Source organism: Cetorhinus maximus, chromosome 5 (genome assembly GCF_964194155.1).
Source record: "Cetorhinus maximus chromosome 5, sCetMax3.hap1.1, whole genome shotgun sequence".
NCBI lineage: Eukaryota > Metazoa > Chordata > Chondrichthyes > Lamniformes > Cetorhinidae > Cetorhinus > Cetorhinus maximus.
The window spans coordinates 69,549,213-69,569,691 of record NC_135883.1 but is presented as its reverse complement, the minus strand read 5'-3'; the positions used below and the strand labels follow the sequence as shown (position 1 = coordinate 69,569,691).

Below are 20,479 nucleotides of genomic sequence, written 5' to 3'. Positions count from 1 at the left end.
AAAGATGATGCTGAACTTGAAAGAATACATAGATCAGACCAGAAAAGTGCAACAGTGGATCATCCATCCAATTGGAAAAACTTGCAAGTGACTGGCACTTTAAAACACTTCTGAAATGGTGTTGTGTGTCATTCTCCTTTCTCATTCTTGGTATTCTTCACACTGTTTACAAGTACCGGTATGTCAAATCAGCACTATCTTTCACCAAGGGATTTTTTTTTTTTCATTCAATCAGGGCATTGTTGGCTAGGCCAGCATTTATTGCCCATCCCTAATTGCCTTTGAGAAGGTGGTGATGAGCTGCCTTCTTGAACCGCTGCAGTCCATGTGGTGTAGGTACACCCATACTGCTGATAGGGAGTGAGTTCCAGGATTTTGACCCAGTGACAGAAGCAACAGTGATACGTTTCCCATTCTGGATGGTGAGTGGCTTGGAGGGGAATGTCTAGATGGTGGTGTTCCCATGTATCTGCTGCCCTTGTCTTTCTAGATGGTAGCAATTGTGGGTTTGGAAGGTGCTGTCTAAGGAGCCTTGGTGAGTTCCTGCAGTGCAACTTGTAGAATGGTACACACTGCTGCTACTGTGCGTCAGTGGTGGAGGGTGTGAATGTTGTAGATGGGATGCCAATCAAGCGGGCTGCTTTGTCCTGGATGGTGTGAAGCTTCTTGAGTGTTGTTGGAGCTGCACTCATCCAGGCAAGTGGAGGATATTCCATCACAGTCCTGACTTCTGCTTTGTAGTTGATGGACAGGCTTTGGGGAGTCAGGGGATGAGTCACTTGCCTTGGATTCTGAGCCTCTGACCTGCTTTTGTAGCCACAGTATTTATATGGCTAGTCCAGTTCAGTTTCTGGTCAATGGTAACCCCCAGGATGTTGATAGTGGGGGGATTCAGTGATGGTCATGCCATTGAATGTCAAGGGGTGATGGTTAGATTCTCTCAATAGAGATGGTCATTGCCTAGCACTTGCGTGGCATGAATGTTACTTGCCACTTGTCAGCCCAAGTTTGGATATTGTCGAGGTCTTGCTGCATCTGGACATGGACTGCTTTAATATCTGAGGAGTTATGAATGATGCTGAACATTTTGCAATCATCAGCAAACATCCTCACTTCTGACTTTATGATGGAAGGAAGGTTATTAATGAAGCAGCTGAAGATGGTTGGACCCAGGAAACTACCCTGACGAACACCTGCAGTGATGTCCTGGAACTGAGATGATTGGCCTGCAAAAACCACAACTGTCTTCCTTTTGTGCTAGGTGTGACTCCAACCAGCGGAGAGTTTTCCCCCCCCGATTCCCATTGACTCCAGTTTTGTTAGGTCTCCTTGATGCCACACTCAGTAAAATGCTGCCCTGATGTCAAGGGCAGTCACTCTCACTTCACCTCTGGAGTTCAGCTCTTTTGTCCATGGTTGAACCAAGGCTGTAATGAGGTCAGGAGCTAAGTGGTCATTGCGGAACCCAAAGTGAATGTCAGTGAACAGGTTATCGTTAAGCAAGTGCTGCTTGACAGCACTGTTGATGACCTCTCCCATCACTTTACTGATGATCGAGAGTAGACTGATTGGCCAGGTTGGATTTATCCTGCTTTTTGTGTACAGGCATACCTGGGCAATTTTCCACATTGCTGGGTAGATGCCAGTGTTGTAGCTGTGATGCTGGGGACATCTGGAGGAGGCCAAAATGGATCGTGCACTCAGCACTTCTGGCTGGAGTTTGCTGCAAATGCTTCAGCCTTACCTTTTGCATTGATGTGTTGGGCTCCTCCATTGTTGAGGATGGGGACATTTGTGGAGTTTCCTCCTCCAGAGAGTTCTTTAATTGTTCACCACCATTCACGACTGGATGCGGCAGGACTGCAGAGCTTAGATCTGATCCATTGCATGTGGAATCACAGCTCTGTTGGGAGGACATTTCGTTTATGAAATTGCACTAATAGAACAAAAAAATAAGGTTTTTACAACATATTAAACATCGGATATTTTAATCTATAACATTTTATCTAGGATTTATTGTCTCTTTCCCTACATTATGGTCCAGGATAATATCATAAATTCACCTCCTGACAGGATACCATCAATGTATGCTGTATTTATTTTTAAACAAATCTGAGTTATAATGCCATTTTTACAACTGTTTGAGGAAACCTTGAATTCAAAATAGATGTTGACACAAATGGATTTGAAAACTGCTCCCATCCTCATCACATCAGAGGAGACAATTGGTGTGACCCAATCCACATTGAAATTGCTAAACAATGATGGTCATAGGTTATTTTTGGTGCTGACCACCTCATGGGTACACACTCATCGATACATCAGTGGTATGGATCAAGGAGAATTGCCTGAGACTTGCCTTTTGTCCACTCATGTCCAGGTTGGGCTGTCTCTCGTTCATGGTTTGTCCACGTTGTGTGCCCCTAGAAGTTCACCAGTTTGTTTGTGGCCTTCCGACTATTGGACACTGGAGTGCGTAGTTGACAGTGGAGTAATGTTACTTAATTTGATAAATTTCCTTCCTCTTGTGTGATTTGGATGTTTATTAATTGTGCTATTGTAAAAGGGGACACATTTGTTGGATCTTTTTGTTTAATGATACTGGGATGCCACTATGTATCTGAGGGATCAATTAAAAGAGTTAGTGAGAAGCCCTCAATTAATATCAGGCAGGGCCAATTGAAGTGACAATCAGGTATTGTCCAGCCCCAAAGCACTTGTTTGTTTAGAGAGATACAAGGGCTAAATTAAGCCCATTTACTCACTTTGGTGCCTTTATTTGAGGGAATCTTGTTAACTCCAACAATTGTATATAGGGGAAGAATGAATCTGAAGCTGGTCTTTTACCTCAAGCTGTTTTATTCTTCAGCCAGCTCAACAGAGTGATGGACTCCCAGTTCCTTTTGCCCCTGGAGTGTTACAGCTGTACCCATTTATGGGCAGGCCAATGCCCATCACCTGTTTTAACAATGCAGTTGCCATACAATGTAATTGCCAATTAACAAGATGGTTGTTATTGGACCTTGACAATGTAATTGCAGTTACATTGACAGATACCCCTCTTTTTCTTTTGAATTTTTCAAAACCTTTAACATTTTTTTCAAATCAAACAATAGGAAATAAAGTCACGTATTTTCACATTATCATAGAATCACAGTGCAGAAGATGCCCTTTGGCCCATCGAGTCTGCACTGACATAGATCCTACATTTCCTTTACCATATATATAAACAATTACAAAGCATTAAAAAACATCGGTTTTCTATTTTGTCATTATAGCATAAGACACCTCTCTTCCAATACATTTAGTAATTTCTTGGAGCAGGCATTTCTTTTCATAAAACAGACTGATCATCGGTGACTTGTGTCAACTCATCGTACCTTAGAGACCCCCTTCTCTCAAACATTTATTTTATACTAGTTAGGTTTATTCTTAGCCTTTTTTCAGTGACTCTTTTCGTTGAATGAACTTTATCCCAAAGAGACTGGTTATCAACACGGCATTCTATGGGCTAACTTTTTTCGCATTGCCCCTTGTACACTATTTCTGTCAGTATATTGGATAAGTAGACCCTCATGTCTATCGCTTCTAATGCCAGTGTTTCAGCAGCTAAGGTGTTTTTCACTACCCTTTTTATTTTCTTGGCCTTCCAAGCCATTTATCATTCTTTCCCACCAAGAATATGATAGACTCTGCTGTGCTAGAATATCCATCTGGAAGATTGGCATGTGAAGCATTGCTAAAAATGACCAACCTCATATCTTCCCGTTCACCCAAGTGAAGCTCGAGTGTGCATCTCTCTGAATTTAATTTCATTAATGTTTTAACTTCCTCAGCTGTAGCATGTTTCATCATTATACTCAGCTCCAACACATCATAATTTGTGTCAGGTCTGGTCTGAGTGCACAGTCAGTTCAACTGCTCAATCAAACTCCTCACTTGGTCTGTTTCTTCCTTGGATGCAAGATCCTCTTTTTGGGAGGATGTGACCTAATTTTTTGTGATGCAATTGACATTATCCAAATAAGATTGTTGATTCAATGGCACTCCTGACTTGTTCTGCTTAATATCTAAACCTGTGTATTTAAAGGCTCCTGAAGTATGACTTCCAATCTTGAACTCCTTTATTTTTTCGATTACCCATTGCTCAAATTCTGCAAAACCGCCCCACAGACAATCAACATGCATGATAATGATTCCTGCTAGTTTGTCCTTGTGATGCCAGTAGAACATCGCAGAGTCTGCCCTTAACTGAATGCACCCCGTTTTCAACAAAACAGACCTCAAGGAAAAATACCACACCCTTGACACATCATTCAACCCATAAATACACTTATTCAATTTTCACAGCTTTCCTTCGATATTGTCAGCTTCTTTTGCTGGTTTCAAAAAAACTTTCCTTTGAAATTTTCACCCTATGAAAGCGCAGCCTTTATATCAATCGATTTGCACTCCCAGGAACATGACGCTAAAACAGCTAAAAAAAATCTTCAAGCTAACTTACCCTCCAGTAGGGGAGTCCACCCTTACATCCTGATCCCCAAGTCTTCCTTCAAAACCTTGGGCTACTAGTCTCGCTTTAGTCTTTTGTTATGATCCCCAGCTGAATTTACCACTGGACAAGCCTGGTCCGAGGGTGGAACTCAGCTTGATAGATCCTAACTTTTATTTGTTTGTTTAGATACGTGGAGAGGGGAAACTGAACAGAGTCACAAACATTCACTCCCTCCACCACCAACGCACAGTAGCAGCAGTGTGTACCATCTACAAAGTGCACTGCAGGAATTCACCAAGGCTTCTTAGACAGCACCTTCCAAAACCACAACCACTACCATCTAGAAGGACAGCAGATAGATGGAAACACCACCACCTAAAAGTTCCCCCCAAGTCACACTCCACCCTGACTTGGAAATATATCGCCATTCCTTCACTGTTGCTGGATGAAAATTCTGGAACTCCCTAACAGAACTGTGGGTGTACCACACCACATGGACTGCAGTGGTTCAAGAAGGCAGCTCACCACCACCTTCTCAAGGGCAGCTAGGGTTGGGCAATAAATGCTGGCCCAGCCAGCAAAGCCCACATCCCATGAATTATTATTTTTTTTTTAATTCTGTTTTTGTTCAACTTTCCAAGAACTCACCTTGGAATCTTCTCCCAAACTGATGCTTTCTCTCAGAAGCCTTCTGCAAGGGTTCATCTCCAGGGTTTCGAACTCTCCTTCCGATGTTCCTCTTCCCTGGGTCACCACATGCATTCAAGCTTTCTTCCACGCATGCACTCTCACCAATGCAGCTGTCAACAGTACAACACTGCTTCACATACCCATAGCAAAGAGTTACAGACCTTCAGTTGCCTCTTTGGACCTTTTGACTTCAATCTTTTATATCACTTTGACTTTGCTTCCTGCAGCTTGGAGCTTTAAGCTTGAAGCCTTTCTCTGCCCCTCACTCTTCACTTAACAGGTCCTTTTCCAGGTTCCTGTCCTTCCTTGGACTAGAAGGTCTGCTTAACACATACTCCTGTTCCACTCCCCTGGATTCTTGGGGACTTTCTTTAGCTTGGGACTGGTTATGTGTCCCCTTTGCTCCCATCTCTCCCCGGCAGCTACTTTCAACCAACTTTAGCTTGGAACTGTCCACTTGAGCCTTCTAGGCTGCTTCTGCCTGGCAGCTATCTTCAAAACTGAACTCAAAAACTGCTGTTTATAGTTTCTTCTGTGTGTCTCTGTGGGAGGGAGCTGCCTCTCTGGACACCTGTTGCTAGGCGACAGCGCAATTTGCTACTCTTTTGTTTGCTTAACTTCTCTTAGTCATAAACTCTCATTAGAAATACAGGCACCTTTTGGTGAAACTAAAACTCAACTTGACCTTTTCTTAACACAGATACAGAAATACAAATCAAACTTAAGCTTAAACTCATTCATTACACCCACAAATACCAATATAGCTTACTTAAACTATTTCTATTTCCTAACACTTGTATGTGTCATCAGGAAGTACCTTTTCCATATATATCCACCTGTGTGATGAGGCTGGCTGTCCCATGTCAGGTACTTCAGTCTATACCCCAAATTCTTTCCAACTCTTTCTTTTGGCTTTTTTTAATCAGCTTATTTTCCAATTTATTAGCAGCTACTAAAACCTCTCGATCATAAGGGCTTCTACCTCTATTGACATTCCTAGCTTGTTGTGTGGTCCTTGTTCTTGTCAAGCTACAACCTCTACTTGCATTCCTCTCTCTGGACTATTGTTATATGATCTTTCCTGCATGCAAGCGGAATCCCTTTCGCAAGTCTGTGATCTTTTCCTGGGGTCATGGCCACTTTCTGCTCTGCTGTCAGAACTCATACTGCGCTTTTTGGGCTTCCACATCTTTACCTCGGTTTTCCAATCCATGGATCTTATCTCCTATCCTTCATCCTGCACACTTCGCCAATATTTGTATTTACCAGTGGCCTTTCCTGCTCTCCCTAGGATGGTAGCATCCCTTCGCACACTGGACCCTTCTGGCATGTATGTTACCTTTGTTCCTACCTTTTCGACGAATACCCTTACCCTGTGCTTTGTTACTTTGGTCATAGTCAATCGACCCTCTATCTGCTGTAGTCTGCCCCTCATAACTGCCCAAAGTGTGAATGTGAAGTGCACAGTGCCTCCTCACTTTCTATTTCCTGTTCAGAACCTGTAAAAGGTATAGTCAGCGCCAATTAACCTCGAAGAATGTACCGTAACCATTTGATTCCCCTGTTGTACAATCACTACTTTTCCATCACTGCCTATCACTTTGTCAGGGCCTTTCCACTTTTTCTGCCCTTCTCTTTCATAATATACCATGTCTCCTTGTCTAAACTGTATTCCCGATGGTCTTGTGTGGTGCTGTAAGGCTAGCCAGATTTTTTCTAAAACCTCAGTTTTAATGAAAGCTTTTCTGCCTGCATGTAAAGCATTCAGATGAACAGAGAACGTAGAGCTAATGCTAGTCCCTTCTAGAGCAGGGGGAGCATCTGATAGCACCAAAGGCAACGTCGGACCCCTTCCATACACCAAATGGTATAGACTGTACACCCCCCCCCAAACCATTTACAAAGAGTTCTTTGCATGTACTGTCCATACCAGCGCCTTTTGCAATCTGGTTGATCAGCCAATATTTTATGTAACATGTCACCTATCACTGCATGATTTCTCTCGCACAGACCATTACTGAATGGACTCTCAGCCACAGTGTGCATAACTATGATATTCAAATTTTCACACGTCTCAAAATTCCTCATTCGCAAATTCCCCACCATTATCTGTCAGGAATTTCACTGGTATTCCTAATCCTGTTCCCACCTATTTCGACAATGGTTCTTTTGACCTTACCATGTATTACAGTGGATAGGCTAAATTTGCTTGCCATATCTATAAAGTGTAGCAAAAATATACCCCTATCCTTGTCCCATTGCCACTGCATCGTTAAATTCCCTGGCTAGTGGCAAGCTCACAACAGGACGTGGTGGTATCTTTCGATGTTTAATACAAATTTCACATTGAGCCGTGATTAGCTCAATCCTTTAATCAACTAATCTAGCATCTTGCAGTAGAGATTTCAGTTTTTGTGGCGCCAGATGTGCAAACTCTGTGCAACTTCCAAATAATCTTTTTGTCCACCAAAGTCTTATTCCCAGAAGTTAACAAAACGTCATTAAAATTTTGATGAGAAATATCTGGCTTCCTCAGTGGTAGGTAGTAATGGCCTGACTGAGTAAAATATAGATCCACGTTTTTCCCAAACACAACCGCTCTATCATTCTTCATGTCTAGCGTCATCCGAGCCTTTTTCATCGCATAGCGATTTAAGAATAAAGGTATCTCGCTAGAGACCACATCAGTACTGATGAAACAGACTGATCCCTGCTATCCTGCAATGGAGGACTACCCTTTTGGAAAACGTTAGTGTATCATCTCCAAACCTGAGCAGGTAAAGCTTTCATACTCCCTGACCTTCCGCCAGTCTGCCTCATCAAGAGACTCCAGGTAGCAGTTAAGCCAGTCCATCCCACACACCGTGGAAGTGCAACCTCTGTCCAGAATTGCACAGTTGAATGAATCAAACATAAAGATACTCATCACTGGATTAAAACTCCTAGGGGCCAATACAATTCCATTATGGCAGTCATCATCATCATTTCAGCCTCAGAAGAGTCCGTCTCATGGCTTACTTCAAAAACACTTCTTTCGCTGTGGGCGATTCATCGCGATAACTATGGAATCAACTGATAACACCAATTACCATTCCCCGTGCATTTTTCAGGTTCAAATGCCTGTGATCACTGTCTCAGATCCACTTTTTGTCTCGACTCTCAAATTGGCTAACAGTATGACTATTTTCAGATCGCCTGTCCGTAACCCTGTCTTTTCAGTGGAATCCTTGGCTAATATTTGGTCGATCCTGAAATTTGGCCACCATCTTTCATTTCACGGCATAGTTGTTTGTATTTGCTAAGAAAGTGGCTGGGAACAACTGTTTACCCAGATATATTTTTAGAGCAGCAGCCATTTGGTCTAGGAGAGAGTCTTTCCCACGAAATTGAACCCCCATCAATACTAAAAGTCTATCGACATGAGAGATGTGTGCACAACTGAGTAACTTAAATGCCAATACAGACTCTGGGATTTCAAGTTCACATCTCTTCAATTTCGTATACCATTTATCAAACTCCATAATATATTCCTCCATGGACTGATCATCTGTTTTCTTAAATTTATCAAAGGTTGACCATGTTTCATATGCTTCCAATGTCATCCTTTTTGTAAAACTTATCCAAAAACTGTAACAGAAGGTCCAATCCCTCTTCATGATCCAAATCATCCACGTTCCATTCTGAAAATACTTTACTCCTAACTTTACTTTTTGCTGGTAATGACAAAGCCAAGCCATACCTTGCTTCTTTTGGGGTAATGAAGTAACCCACGTCCACATCTCAACTTCAGTATTCCATTGCTGATATGGTTCTGTCTCTGAAAAAATTGTTGGATACTCAAAGCCTGAAATTTTACATTGTCCTTCTGCCATTCTGTAACTTAAGTTGTCAGTAGCAGTATACTTTTTCCCGCAGAGGATGAAGACAAAAAAACTTATTTTATAGCAACCAGTCACCAAAACATAATGCTCATCCTCTACTACCATGTTAACTCCAATAATTGTTTATAAGGGAAGAATGAACCTGAAGCTGGCCTTTTACCTCAAGCAGGTTTATTCTTCAGCCAACTCAACAGAATGACAGTTCCTTTCCCCCTGGAACGTTACAGCTGTACCCATTTATGGATGAGCCAATGCCCATTACCTGTTTTAACAATGCAATTGTCTTAACAATGTAATTGCTATACAATGTCATTGCCAGTCAACAAGATGGTTGTTATTGGACCTTGACAATGTAATTGCTGATACATTAACAAATTTCCCTCTAAAGGTTTGACCCTGCCCTCTCTCTGCCAGCCTAGTGATGTCTATTCCCTAGATGATACCTGTGGTGTAGGCGGTCTCAGATTCCCACTGTGTAATACGGTAGTGGATCTCCACATCTCAGGATTGTCATCCCAGACCTTCAACTCTTGTGAAATGTCTGGTTACTAAGTGTGTTAACCTCAAAGGATTTCCGTGAAGTATCTACTCAGCAGAAGGTTATGAGTAAAGAGGTTAACTGCATCAGTGTCTTGAGTTGAAATCTCCTAACCAGAATAACCGCTATTGTCCTCCCTACTGGAGTTGGGTATGCTCCCTTGTTGGTAACACCTCAGGTGACCACCCCTGAGATAGTTGTGCTGCAACAAAGTGATTAAGAGTAAGGGACTGCAGTGGTTCAAGAAGGTAGCTCACTACCACATTCTCAAGAGCAATTAGGGATGCACAATAAATGCTGGTCTAACCAGTGACGCGCACATCCCATAAATGAATTTTAAAAAAGGAGACTTCAGGAATAAGGGGAGATGGAGGAGGAAAAAACCTTACATTTTTATCTAGCATTTTCTTAGGACCTCAAAGTACTTTACAGCCAATGAAGTACTTTTGAAGTGTAGTCATTGTTGTCATCTAGGAAATATGGCAGCCAATGTGTACACAGCAAGCTCTGATGAACAACTTTGTGATAATAGCCGGAGAGTCTGTTTTAATGATGATGAGGGATAAATATTGGCCAGGATACAGGGGAGAACCCTGCTGCTTATCTTAAAAATAGTGTCACGGCATCTTTTACATACACTTGAGAGCACGGACAGGACTTTGGTTTAACACCTCATTGGAAAGATGGCATCTCTGACAGCGCAGCATTCCTTCATCACTGCAGTAGAGTCTCAGCCTAGAATTTAGTGCTCAAGTCTCTGGAGTGTGACTTGAACTCATCACCCTCTGACTTTGGGATGTAATTGCTATACAACGTCATTGCCAGTCAACAAGATGGTTGTTATTGGACCTTGACAATGTAATTGCTGATACATTAACAAATTTCCCTCTAAAGGTTTGACCCGCCCTCTCTCTGAGAGCGCTACCAGCTAAGCCACTTTGATACCTCTGATGATCAGACCATGATATCAGCCTGTTATGATGTGGCAGGTGATATGTGATAGGCAGACCAAATCCATAAGGGAAACTTGGCCGTGCTATCACGATGGTTTTGTAATTTGTAGTTATTACGAGAAGATATGTGCACTGAATTCAGAAGTAATGAGTCCACTAACAACATTAGAGATTTTTAAAATTAAACTAAAACATTTATTAACACATTTTAGTCACTCCACTGTTGGCACTATGCCTTCAGCTGCCTAGGCCCTAAGCCTTGGAATTCCCTCTCTAAACCTCTCCACCTATCCTCGTTACTTTTGTCCTTTAAGGTACACTTTAAAACCTACCTCTTTGACCAAGCTTTTTGTCACCTGCCCTAATATCACCTTAAGTAGCTTAAGGTCAAAATTTTGTTTGATAATACTCCTGGGAAATTCTAGTACATTAAAGTTGCAATATAATACAATTTGCAATACAAGTTGTTGGTGTTCCTGCAGGGCACGAATTCTCCACGGCTAAGGACCTTGCTGAGGAGATCAAATCTTTGACTTCTGAGAAAACTAGGCTTGAAGAACTTATCAGTGACCTGCAGGATTTAAGTATTAAGAATTCTCAGCGAGTTGAAGCTATCAGGGAAGATTATAGCAGTTTGAGGACTGAACTGGAGCAGGAAGAAGGTTTATTTGGTAAGTTCCAGTTGCTTGCTGATGGGTACGTTAATATGCTGCATAACTTGCCAAACTCTTGTGATTGTAACATTTAACCAAGTGGACATAAAATGTAATAATTTTTTAAAGATGGGCTAAATATTACTCATGCAGCTGATTTTATTTTACAATAATAACTTATTTTTGTAACATTCATAGCAAAAAACAAGATAGTCAACAAGTTAGTAGGCTAAATACTCTCTTAGGTGCAAAAGATGTTTTTGAAATTGGGCAGTCCCTTATTAAAAGAGAGTTTTCTTTCTTTAAATCTACCAATATCACACACTGAGCTTTGCCATATGTTTCTTGACCTCTGGCTTTTTATCTATTAAGGGATTGGCCATATGAGGGACCAATCAAACTGACTACTGCCCTCCTAGGTTGTTCATTGGCAGCTATCCCATTCAATTGAATGAGCCACCCTAACGTAATAGGTGTGAATATTTGCTGAGACATTAAACTAAATTCCATTGCCTCTGCCAATCAACAAAGAAGTCGAGAGCTCCAACTACTTCCTGGTTTGGGCCACAGTAACTGGCAGAGGCCTTCACTGTCCCTTTAAGGATCACCCATTGGGCCTGTCAGTGCCTGGAGAAATGGAACTGGCATTCACCGTGCATGCTCCACCTTTTTGAAAATTGTAATTGGGATCCTAAAACAGGTGTAGTAGGATCTTGATTTCCCGAACAGTCTGCTGCCTGTTTTGCAAATGACTGTGGGCAACCATTTAAAGGCCTGCATAAAACTTGATTCAGGTTGATAGGTACGTGACATTCCCAGCAAACTTTCAGCTGCCAGTCACTCGTTTGCAGCCGATAAACAGTTGACCAGAGTTTCTCAGTGAGAGAAGAGGACAGAAATAAATAAGAAGAATTATGGGGAGAAGGGGATTTGAGGGTCAGGAACAGAAGAGAGATGATGAGAACATAAAAGAATCAGAAAGCAATGAGGATAACTATTCTCCAGCTTAGTCCATACGTGGCCTTGGAAGATCCACTGTGTAGGATAACGTCAATCATTTAGCGCTTTCATACAGTGGTTATAGAATTCAATCACTGAAGCACCAGTAAAAATCCCAGAATAACCGTCTAATAAAAATGGATTTGATTTGTTCAGTTACCACAAATCAGTGGCCTTCGTGTTATCTTCTGTGTGGCATAAGCACCCCTATTGTTATAAAATAGTCTAACTCACAGACATCTGCTGGTGTAAAAGCAAATTCCTTAGATCAGTTTAGTACAAAAATTGATTTAATTCCCCCACTGCAATTTTTAGCACACCATTTTAAATGTTAATGTAAATTTCTGTCTGCATTATTATAGTGCAGATGCTATCCCATTTATGTTAAATGAATAAACTGTGTTAAAGTAGCCTATATAGGATTTTACTGAAACATTAAATGTTGGCTAAAAATAATGCAGAGAGGGAATTAAACTTCAAATTCAGAGACGTAGCATTATGACAGAATTTTCAAAACGTTACATAGGTTGTTGGGTTGACATTAAGACTCTTAACAGATGATCTAATATAAATTAAAAGCAAAATAGTAGAAAGAGCAACCAGCCCAGGTAATCAAAAATATTATAGAGATTTCAATATTGTAAGAAATTGCTCGAAATTCCAGCAGCACAAAGGTGCAATCAGAAGGCCAGTGAGGAGAACAAATCTTTGGTTTTGGTTATTTAAATATCTGGAACAGGTGCCTATGTGAGTTGTGACACTATAAACCACTTGCCCAGTAGAACTGGAAGAATGCGGAGGCATTTGGCTTCTTTGTAGCAGGAGGAGTCTAGCACAGGCTGAAAGGATTGGATGACATCCAATTGCTCCCTTGATAGTAATAGGCCCGCAGTTCAAATGCAATCTCTAGGAGTGATTGCAACTTGAATTTGTAATCGTCAGGCCTAAGTATGGCCCAGAATAGCAAGTGCACTGGCCTTTATAGAGGTAAATGTAGTGAAATTTTTAGGAACTCCCAGCTGCCTCCAAAAATGAATTCTGAATGGGTAGCACTGGAAGAAGCATCTGCCGCTCTCAATCTGATATTAATGTGGCTCTGAGGATGGGATGGAAACATAATGGAAATAGATTCTGCTTCAGTTTCAGTCCATCTACTCTTAAGTCATCTTTCAGCTCCAGAATGTGCAGAAGTTCTAGGTTAGTGTATTTTCTTTATAAACTAATGTGAATAAACCAGTTCCCATCCACCACCACCCTTTTCTGGCTAGCTGAGCTTGTTCTCACTCTGCACAGCTTCTCTTTCAACTCTACTCACTTCCTCCAAATAAAAGGTGTTGCTATTGGTACCTACATGGGTCCTAGCTATGTCTCCCTTTCTGTGGGAAATGTGGAACATTTATTATTCCAGTCCTACTTGAGGCCCTGTCCCTTATCTCTTATTCCGGTTCATTGATGACTGTATAGGTTCCGCCTCCTGTTCTCACCATGAACTGGAAAATTTCATTGACTTTGTTTTCAATTTCCACACTTCTCTCACCCTCACCTGATCCATCTCTTGATTCCTCACTTCCCTTTCTCGACTTCTCAGTCTCCATTTCAGGAGATTGGCTATCAACTAGTATTCATTACAAAACAAAAACAAAAATACCTGGAAAAACTCAGCAGGTCTGACAGCATCTGCGGAGAGGAACACAGTTTAACGTTTCGCGTCTGTATGACTCTTCAACAGAACTAAGGAAAAATAGAAAAGAGGTGAAATATAAGCTGGTTTAAGGGGGGGTGGGACAGGTAGCGCTGGATAGAGGGCCAGTGATAGGTGGAGATAACCAAAAGATGTCATAGACAAAAGGACAAAGAGGTGTTGAAGGTGGTGATATTATCTAAGGAATGTGATAATGGGTGACATTAAGGGTAGAAAGCAGGACGAGCAAGGTAAAGATAGCCCTAGTGGGGTGGGGGGAAGGGATCGAAATAGGCTAAAAGGTAGAGATAATGGATGGAAATACATTTATAAATAATGGAAATAGGTGGGAAAAGAAAAATCTATATAAATTATTGGAAAAAAGGGGGATCGGAAAGGGGGTGGGGATGGAGGAGAGAGTTCATGATCTAAAGTTGTTGAACTCAATATTCAGTCCAGAAGGCTGTAAAGTGCCTTGTCGGAAGATGAGGTGCTGTTCCTCCAGTTTGCGTTGAGCTTCACTCTACATTGGAGAGACCAAACGCAGACTGGGTGACTGCTTTGCGGGGAACACCTTCGGTCTGTCCGCAAGCATGACCCAGACCTCCCTGTCACTTGCCATTTCGGCACTCCACCCTGCTCTCATGCCCACATGTCCGTCCTTGGCCTGCTGCATTGTTCCAGTGAAACTCAACGCAAACTGGAGGAACAGCACCTCATCTTCCCACTAGGCACTTTACAGCCTTCCGGACTGAATATTGATTTTAACAATTTTAGATCATGAACTCTCTCCTCCATCCCCACCCCCTTTCCGATTCCCCCTTTTTCCAATAATTTATATAGATTTTTCTTTTCCCACCTATTTCCATTATTTTTAAATCTATTTCCACCCATTAATTTATCTCTACCTTTTAGCCTATTTCGATCCCTTCCCCCCACCCCACCCCCTCTAGGGCTATCTTTACCTTGCTCGTCCTGCTTTCTACCCTTAATGTCACCTATTATCACATTCCTTAGATAATATCACCACCTTCAACACCTCTTTGTCCTTTTGTCTGTGACATCTTTGGTTATCTCCACCTATCACTGGCCCTCTATCCAGCTCTACCTGTCCCACCCCCCCCCCCCCCCCCCCCCTTTAAACCAGCTTATATTTCACCTCTTTTCTATTTTTCCTTAGTTCTGTTGAAGAGTCATATGGACTCAAAACGTTAACTGTGTTCCTCTCCGCAGATGCTGTCAGACCTGCTGAGTTTTTCCAGGTATTTTTGTTTTTGTTTTGGATTTCCAGCATCCGCAGTTTTTTGCTTTTATCTTAGTATTCATTACAACTCTGCTACCTGTAACTAATCCAGCCCATACTTCCAGTTTCTCCATTTCTGTTGCATCTCTTCTGATGATGTAACCTTCCATAATAGTGCTTCTAATGTCTTCCTTTTTCCTCAACTGAGGATCCCCACTTAGCCTGTTTGACAGGGCCCCCCACTGTGTTCAATCTATTTCACACATTTCTGCTCTCACTCCTTCCCTTCCCTTGTATATAGACATGATAAGGTTCCCCTCGTCCTCACAGTTGACCCCACCAGCCTTCACATTCAACGGATCATCCTGTGCCATTTTCACCAGCTCTAGCATGATGCCACAACCAAACACCACCTTCCCCTGCTTTCCTCTTTCAGCATTCCAAAGGGACCAGTCCCTGTGAGGCGCCCTGATCCACACCTAGGTCACCCCTATCATCCCTCCCTTCCCTATGGCACTTTTCTGTGCAAGTGCAGGAGATCCAACACCTGTCCTATCACCTCCTCCCAACTCCACATTCAAGGCCCCAAAGACTCCTTCCAAGTGAATCAGCCATTTACTTGTACTTTTTTCAATTTAGTATACAGTATTCTCTGTTTGCGATGTTGTCTCCCCTACAGTGGGGAGACTAAATGGGCTTTGGGGAACACCTCCGTTCAGTCGAAAAGCATGACCCCGAGCTTCCTGTCGCTTGTCATTTTAATTCTCCAACCCCGGTCTGACTTTTCTGTCCATGGCCTGCTAACAGTGTTCAATGAAGCTCAACACAAGCTTGAGGAACAGCACATCATCTTTCATCTCAGCACTCTGTAGCCTTCTGGACTCTCAACTTTAGATCGTAACCTCTGCCTCTATCTTGTTTGATGTGTTTTTTGAGTTTTTTTTGTTAGCTTGTTTCTTTCTATGTCTCCACATTGTATTCAGATGGCTGCTATATAATCATTCATGCCTCACCTTTGTTTCTTTACTATACCCATTACCACTCTCTTTGGCTTTTGCATCATAAAATCTTTTGTTAGTTAATCTCTCCTACCTTCCATCCTATCACAGACCGTCCCTTTTGTTTTCCCTGCCCCTCCCCCCTTCTACTGGTGTAAAAACTCGTGCGTTTCTATCTTTCTTCAGTTCTGATGAAAGGTCCTTGACCTGAAACATTACCTCTGTTTCTCTCCACAGGTGCTGCCTGACCTGCTGAGTATTTCCAGCATTTTTGTTTTTATTTCAGATTTCCAGCATCTGCAGCATTTTGCTTTTGTATTTGTGAATAAATTTCTATCTGTATAATAACATTTTAGTCATGTGTTGTTAACAAAGATTGTGAAAGTGAAAATTTCCTAGTACTTTTATAGACTTAAAAATGTGTGTGTGCGTGTGTTTACTGAGGGATACCCTTGCTATACCATCAAATATTTGTGTTACCAATTTGTTTTTGGAATTGTATGGTCATAGATTTCAGCAAAGTTGGGGTCAGAAGAAGCCATATTGGACTTGAAACATTAACTCTGTTTCTCTCTCCACAGATGCTGCCAGACCTCCTAAGTTTTTCCAGCATTTTTAATTTTTATTTAAGCAAAGTTATACTTGGATAGATCATTATTCTTGCTTTCTGTCAGCCTTAATCTTGGGGATAATTACCGTATCATGAACTTAATTAATGTTTAATTATAAAATTCACAAGATCAGTTTTTGACCCAGCATTGATGACAAGAGGGTGCTATTGAAGAATTATATAATGCTAACAGCGTTCCTTTAGTAGCTTTGAGTGGAACCACACCTCTCCCAAAAAAGCATAGTATTGAACTTCACCTGTTATTATGCATTTTTATTATGCATTTCAGTTAATCCAAAAAAAAAATCACGTATTTCAGAAAAACACTTATAGAAAAACACAGCTTGGGCAGAGTTTCCTGGTTCTGCGCCCAAGCGTACTAGATTATTGGTTGCAGCAGATATTAGAAAATCAGGCAAGTTCCTTTTTAAGCAGCAATTCTACTTGCCAGATTTTGATATTCACTGTACCCAAACAATCCAGAAAAACCTAGGTTACCTTTTCGCAAGGGTGGGAGTTACTGTTTACATATTGGCTGATTGACCAGAGCTGCTATCTGTTCTCATGTTTCTAAAGTTGGACTTGCTGTCACAAAAATCTTTTTTGTTGCTAATTTGTAATATATATATGAATTTGCAATATTTTCATTGGTGCTCTCAAAATTGATATATTTAGCTTGAACGATATCATGGTATGGGATACATTAGTTCCTGCCATCTGCTCTCTGGCACCTTTGTTCAATAGCCTGCCCTTACTGCTCTCTGGTTATCCTTTTCGGTGGCTGGCCCCTCCTACTACCTAGCCACCTTGTCCAGTGACTTGCCACTTTTGCTCTCTGAGCACCTTGTTTTGATCAGTGGCCTGCCACCTCTGTTGCTTGGGTACCTTGTCTGTCCACCTTGGCTCTCTGGCATCTTGCTCAGTAGCCTGTTTTTTGCTCCTCTCATCATTTCCTTCAAACCCCATCCCAGGCTTCTGGCTGAGAAGTTTATAATGCTCGATAGTCTAGAAAATGGAGTATGGGAAGAAATAAAGTAGTGCAGGAATAAGCCAGGGGGACTGAGATAAAGATGGAAGGAAGAGGAAGGAGAGAAATGACAGAGAAATGATGGAGGAAATAGAAAAATAAGTGGAGACGAGGCAAAGCAGAAGCAGGACAAATAAAAACAGTGGAGTGAAGAAAATAAAGAATTATTTGCATTTTATATAACTCTTTTCATGACCACCAAAGCTCTCAAGGCACTTTACAGCCAATTAAGTACTTTTGAAGTGTAATCACTATTGTGTGCAGGAGAGAGAAACAGAAGTAAAGGTTAATATAGAGTAAATAAGTGACAGTGGGGACAGAAAGAGACTCTTTCTATTGGTGAAGCCCAGCCCCAGAAATTTAGAACTGGTAGTGCTTGGTCCAAAAAAGCCTAAAAACTACAGAATTATAGTTTTTTTTTTACTGTATTCATGGTCAAGGATGAGCACATTCACATGAACTGTGTGCAAAGGGTGAACTTAAAAATACAGGTATCGGACCCCTTATCTAGCGCCCCAAAATCCGTAAGGACCCAAAAACCAGCTACCTTCGAAGTTGGCGCCCTGGGTAGCAATTTGAATAAAACCTTTTTATTCTTTATATTTCATACTTTATGTATTATAAGTACATGCTAGGCCCAAGACCCAAAATCCGTAAAACCCCCAAATCTGGCACATGTTCAGTCTAGAGCTTCCTGGATACGGGTTCTATATTATCATAAAAAGCATTTTGCTTCAGTATTGTGTTCCAACCATATACTGAGTAAAAATCCTGGAACTCTTACCAAACAGCACAGGGGAATGCCAACGTTCAAAAAGAAGGCTCATCTCTACCTTCTTGAGCAGCTAGGGATGGGCAATAAATGCCAGCCTTGCCAGTGGTGCCCACATCCTGAGAAAGAATAAAACAAGTACCCATTTCAGTATGCTCACGGTTGACACAAAAATGCAATGTTTATTGCTCAGTTGGCTTCATGTTGCCCACCCCCTTTCATTGTTTTCCTAAATTAGAATGTTTCTTTTTACAATAAGATAGGTCTTTGAGCCTTATCCTGAGCATTCATTTACATACTCCAGTGCACCAAACTACAAACCAAGGCAAAAGCATTTATGTCTAGATTTCTTGATTGGGGTGCCAGTATCTGTAGGGATATCACTCTCTATAGTTAAGTTTTCTGAAAATTCATTTGAAAACTGCTTCCTTTAAAAAGTTATGTATATTGATACCAACTTTCAACCCCACTTAGGCGAGATCATCTTATCTGTACATGGACAGGCAATAGGCATCTAAGATGTTACCCCGTAAGATTTTAATCACAGAATTGTTACAGCACAGAAGGAGGCCATTCAGCCCACCCTGTCTGCATCACTCTCCTAATGAGCAATTCCCTAAGTGCCATTCTCCCACCTTCTCCCTGTTACCCTGTGCATTCTTCCTTTTCAGATAACAGTCTAATTCCTTTTTGTTACGACCGCGGCCGATGTTATTCACTGAGCAAGCTAAATCCCAGAGGGAAACTTGTCTTGCTGATCATAATATTTTTTTGTTTTGTATTTTGAAAACGAGGGGAAAACTACCGATCCCAGAAGCATAGAACACCAGTAACACTTCTAGGATTTTAAAATTAAAAGACTTATTAACAAGAAGAAAAAAAACTTAAACACACAAGAGTAAAACTACACAGTTGAAACAGTGTTACAAAACATTCCCCAAAAAAACCCATTTGGTCAGAACACAATTTAACTATTTGGGATTACTCCATTATAGATTTTTAACCATAAAAATCCAGTAAATATTACCCAAGGCAAAAACTGCTGCTTTAATAAAGTGTACCACACGACTTCTCGCTTTCTTTCATTCTGCTGTAGAAATATGAAGGAAGTTCAGAAACAGACTGCTTTCTGAAAACAAAGATTTTTCTGGCTTGAAATTAGATGGCTGCTTCAAATTCACAACTTCTCTTGGCACAGAGCTGGTCTCAGGACATCTCCCCCAGAGAGCCACCTCAACTCAACTAAACATCTCCCTTAAATATCTTTCTTTCCCTTTCATCCTCGGCTCCATGGTCCTAAGCACCTCTTGTCTTTCATGTCTTCCTATTGCCTCCACTTTTGAGTCAAAGTCAAGTCAAATAAAATTTAACAAGCTTCCCTTGTTTACTTCTGAAACCTTTGTAAGTTTGCGCTCGCTCCAATGCCTTCACATTCTTTCCAAAGTGCAGCGCCCAGAACCGGACCCATACTCCAGCTGAGGCCGAGCTAGTGTCTTATACAAGTTCAACGTAACCTTCCTTGCTCTTGTACTGTACGCCCCTATTGAGTTCCTTAAACTCCCTTTGAAATTTAGCAGTTGAAAAGTCCTTACCTATCACTTAATGCAAATCTTAAAACCCAACCTATTTACTTGGAATTCCAACTTCACCATAGCTTCTCATTACAAATGCATGCATCTAGTGCTTTACCTTTCATCTCTTAGTTCCCACAGACAAGCTGCCTTTATAAATGTTTTCCCCCAATTAAATTATCCATGGAGACAGACAGACACACACACACACACGCACACACAGCCTTCTTTGCAGAATACCACCATATTCCCAAAGATATTAAAATAACAACATCTATCTTCACACTTTTGAATGCTTTGATTGAACCTGCCTCCGCCATGTTTTCAGGCAGTGAGTTCCAGACCTTAACCAGTCACTGCATGAAAAA

At 41.4% G+C, this 20,479-nt stretch overlaps 1 protein-coding gene across 2 annotated transcripts in view; it reads left to right on the top strand.

Annotated features, from left to right (window-relative positions):
* The window catches only part of disc1 (DISC1 scaffold protein), a 186,870-nt gene that overhangs the window by 76,938 nt on the left and 89,453 nt on the right, over positions 1-20,479 (top strand). For both annotated transcript variants that reach the window (XR_013576609.1, XM_078541966.1), the window contains one exon: positions 11,040-11,228. Coding sequence is in view for 1 of the 2 variants with exons in the window: in XM_078541966.1 (XP_078398092.1) it covers positions 11,040-11,228 (189 nt within the window). In the remaining variant the exon portion in view is untranslated. The remainder of the gene's footprint in view (positions 1-11,039; positions 11,229-20,479) is intronic.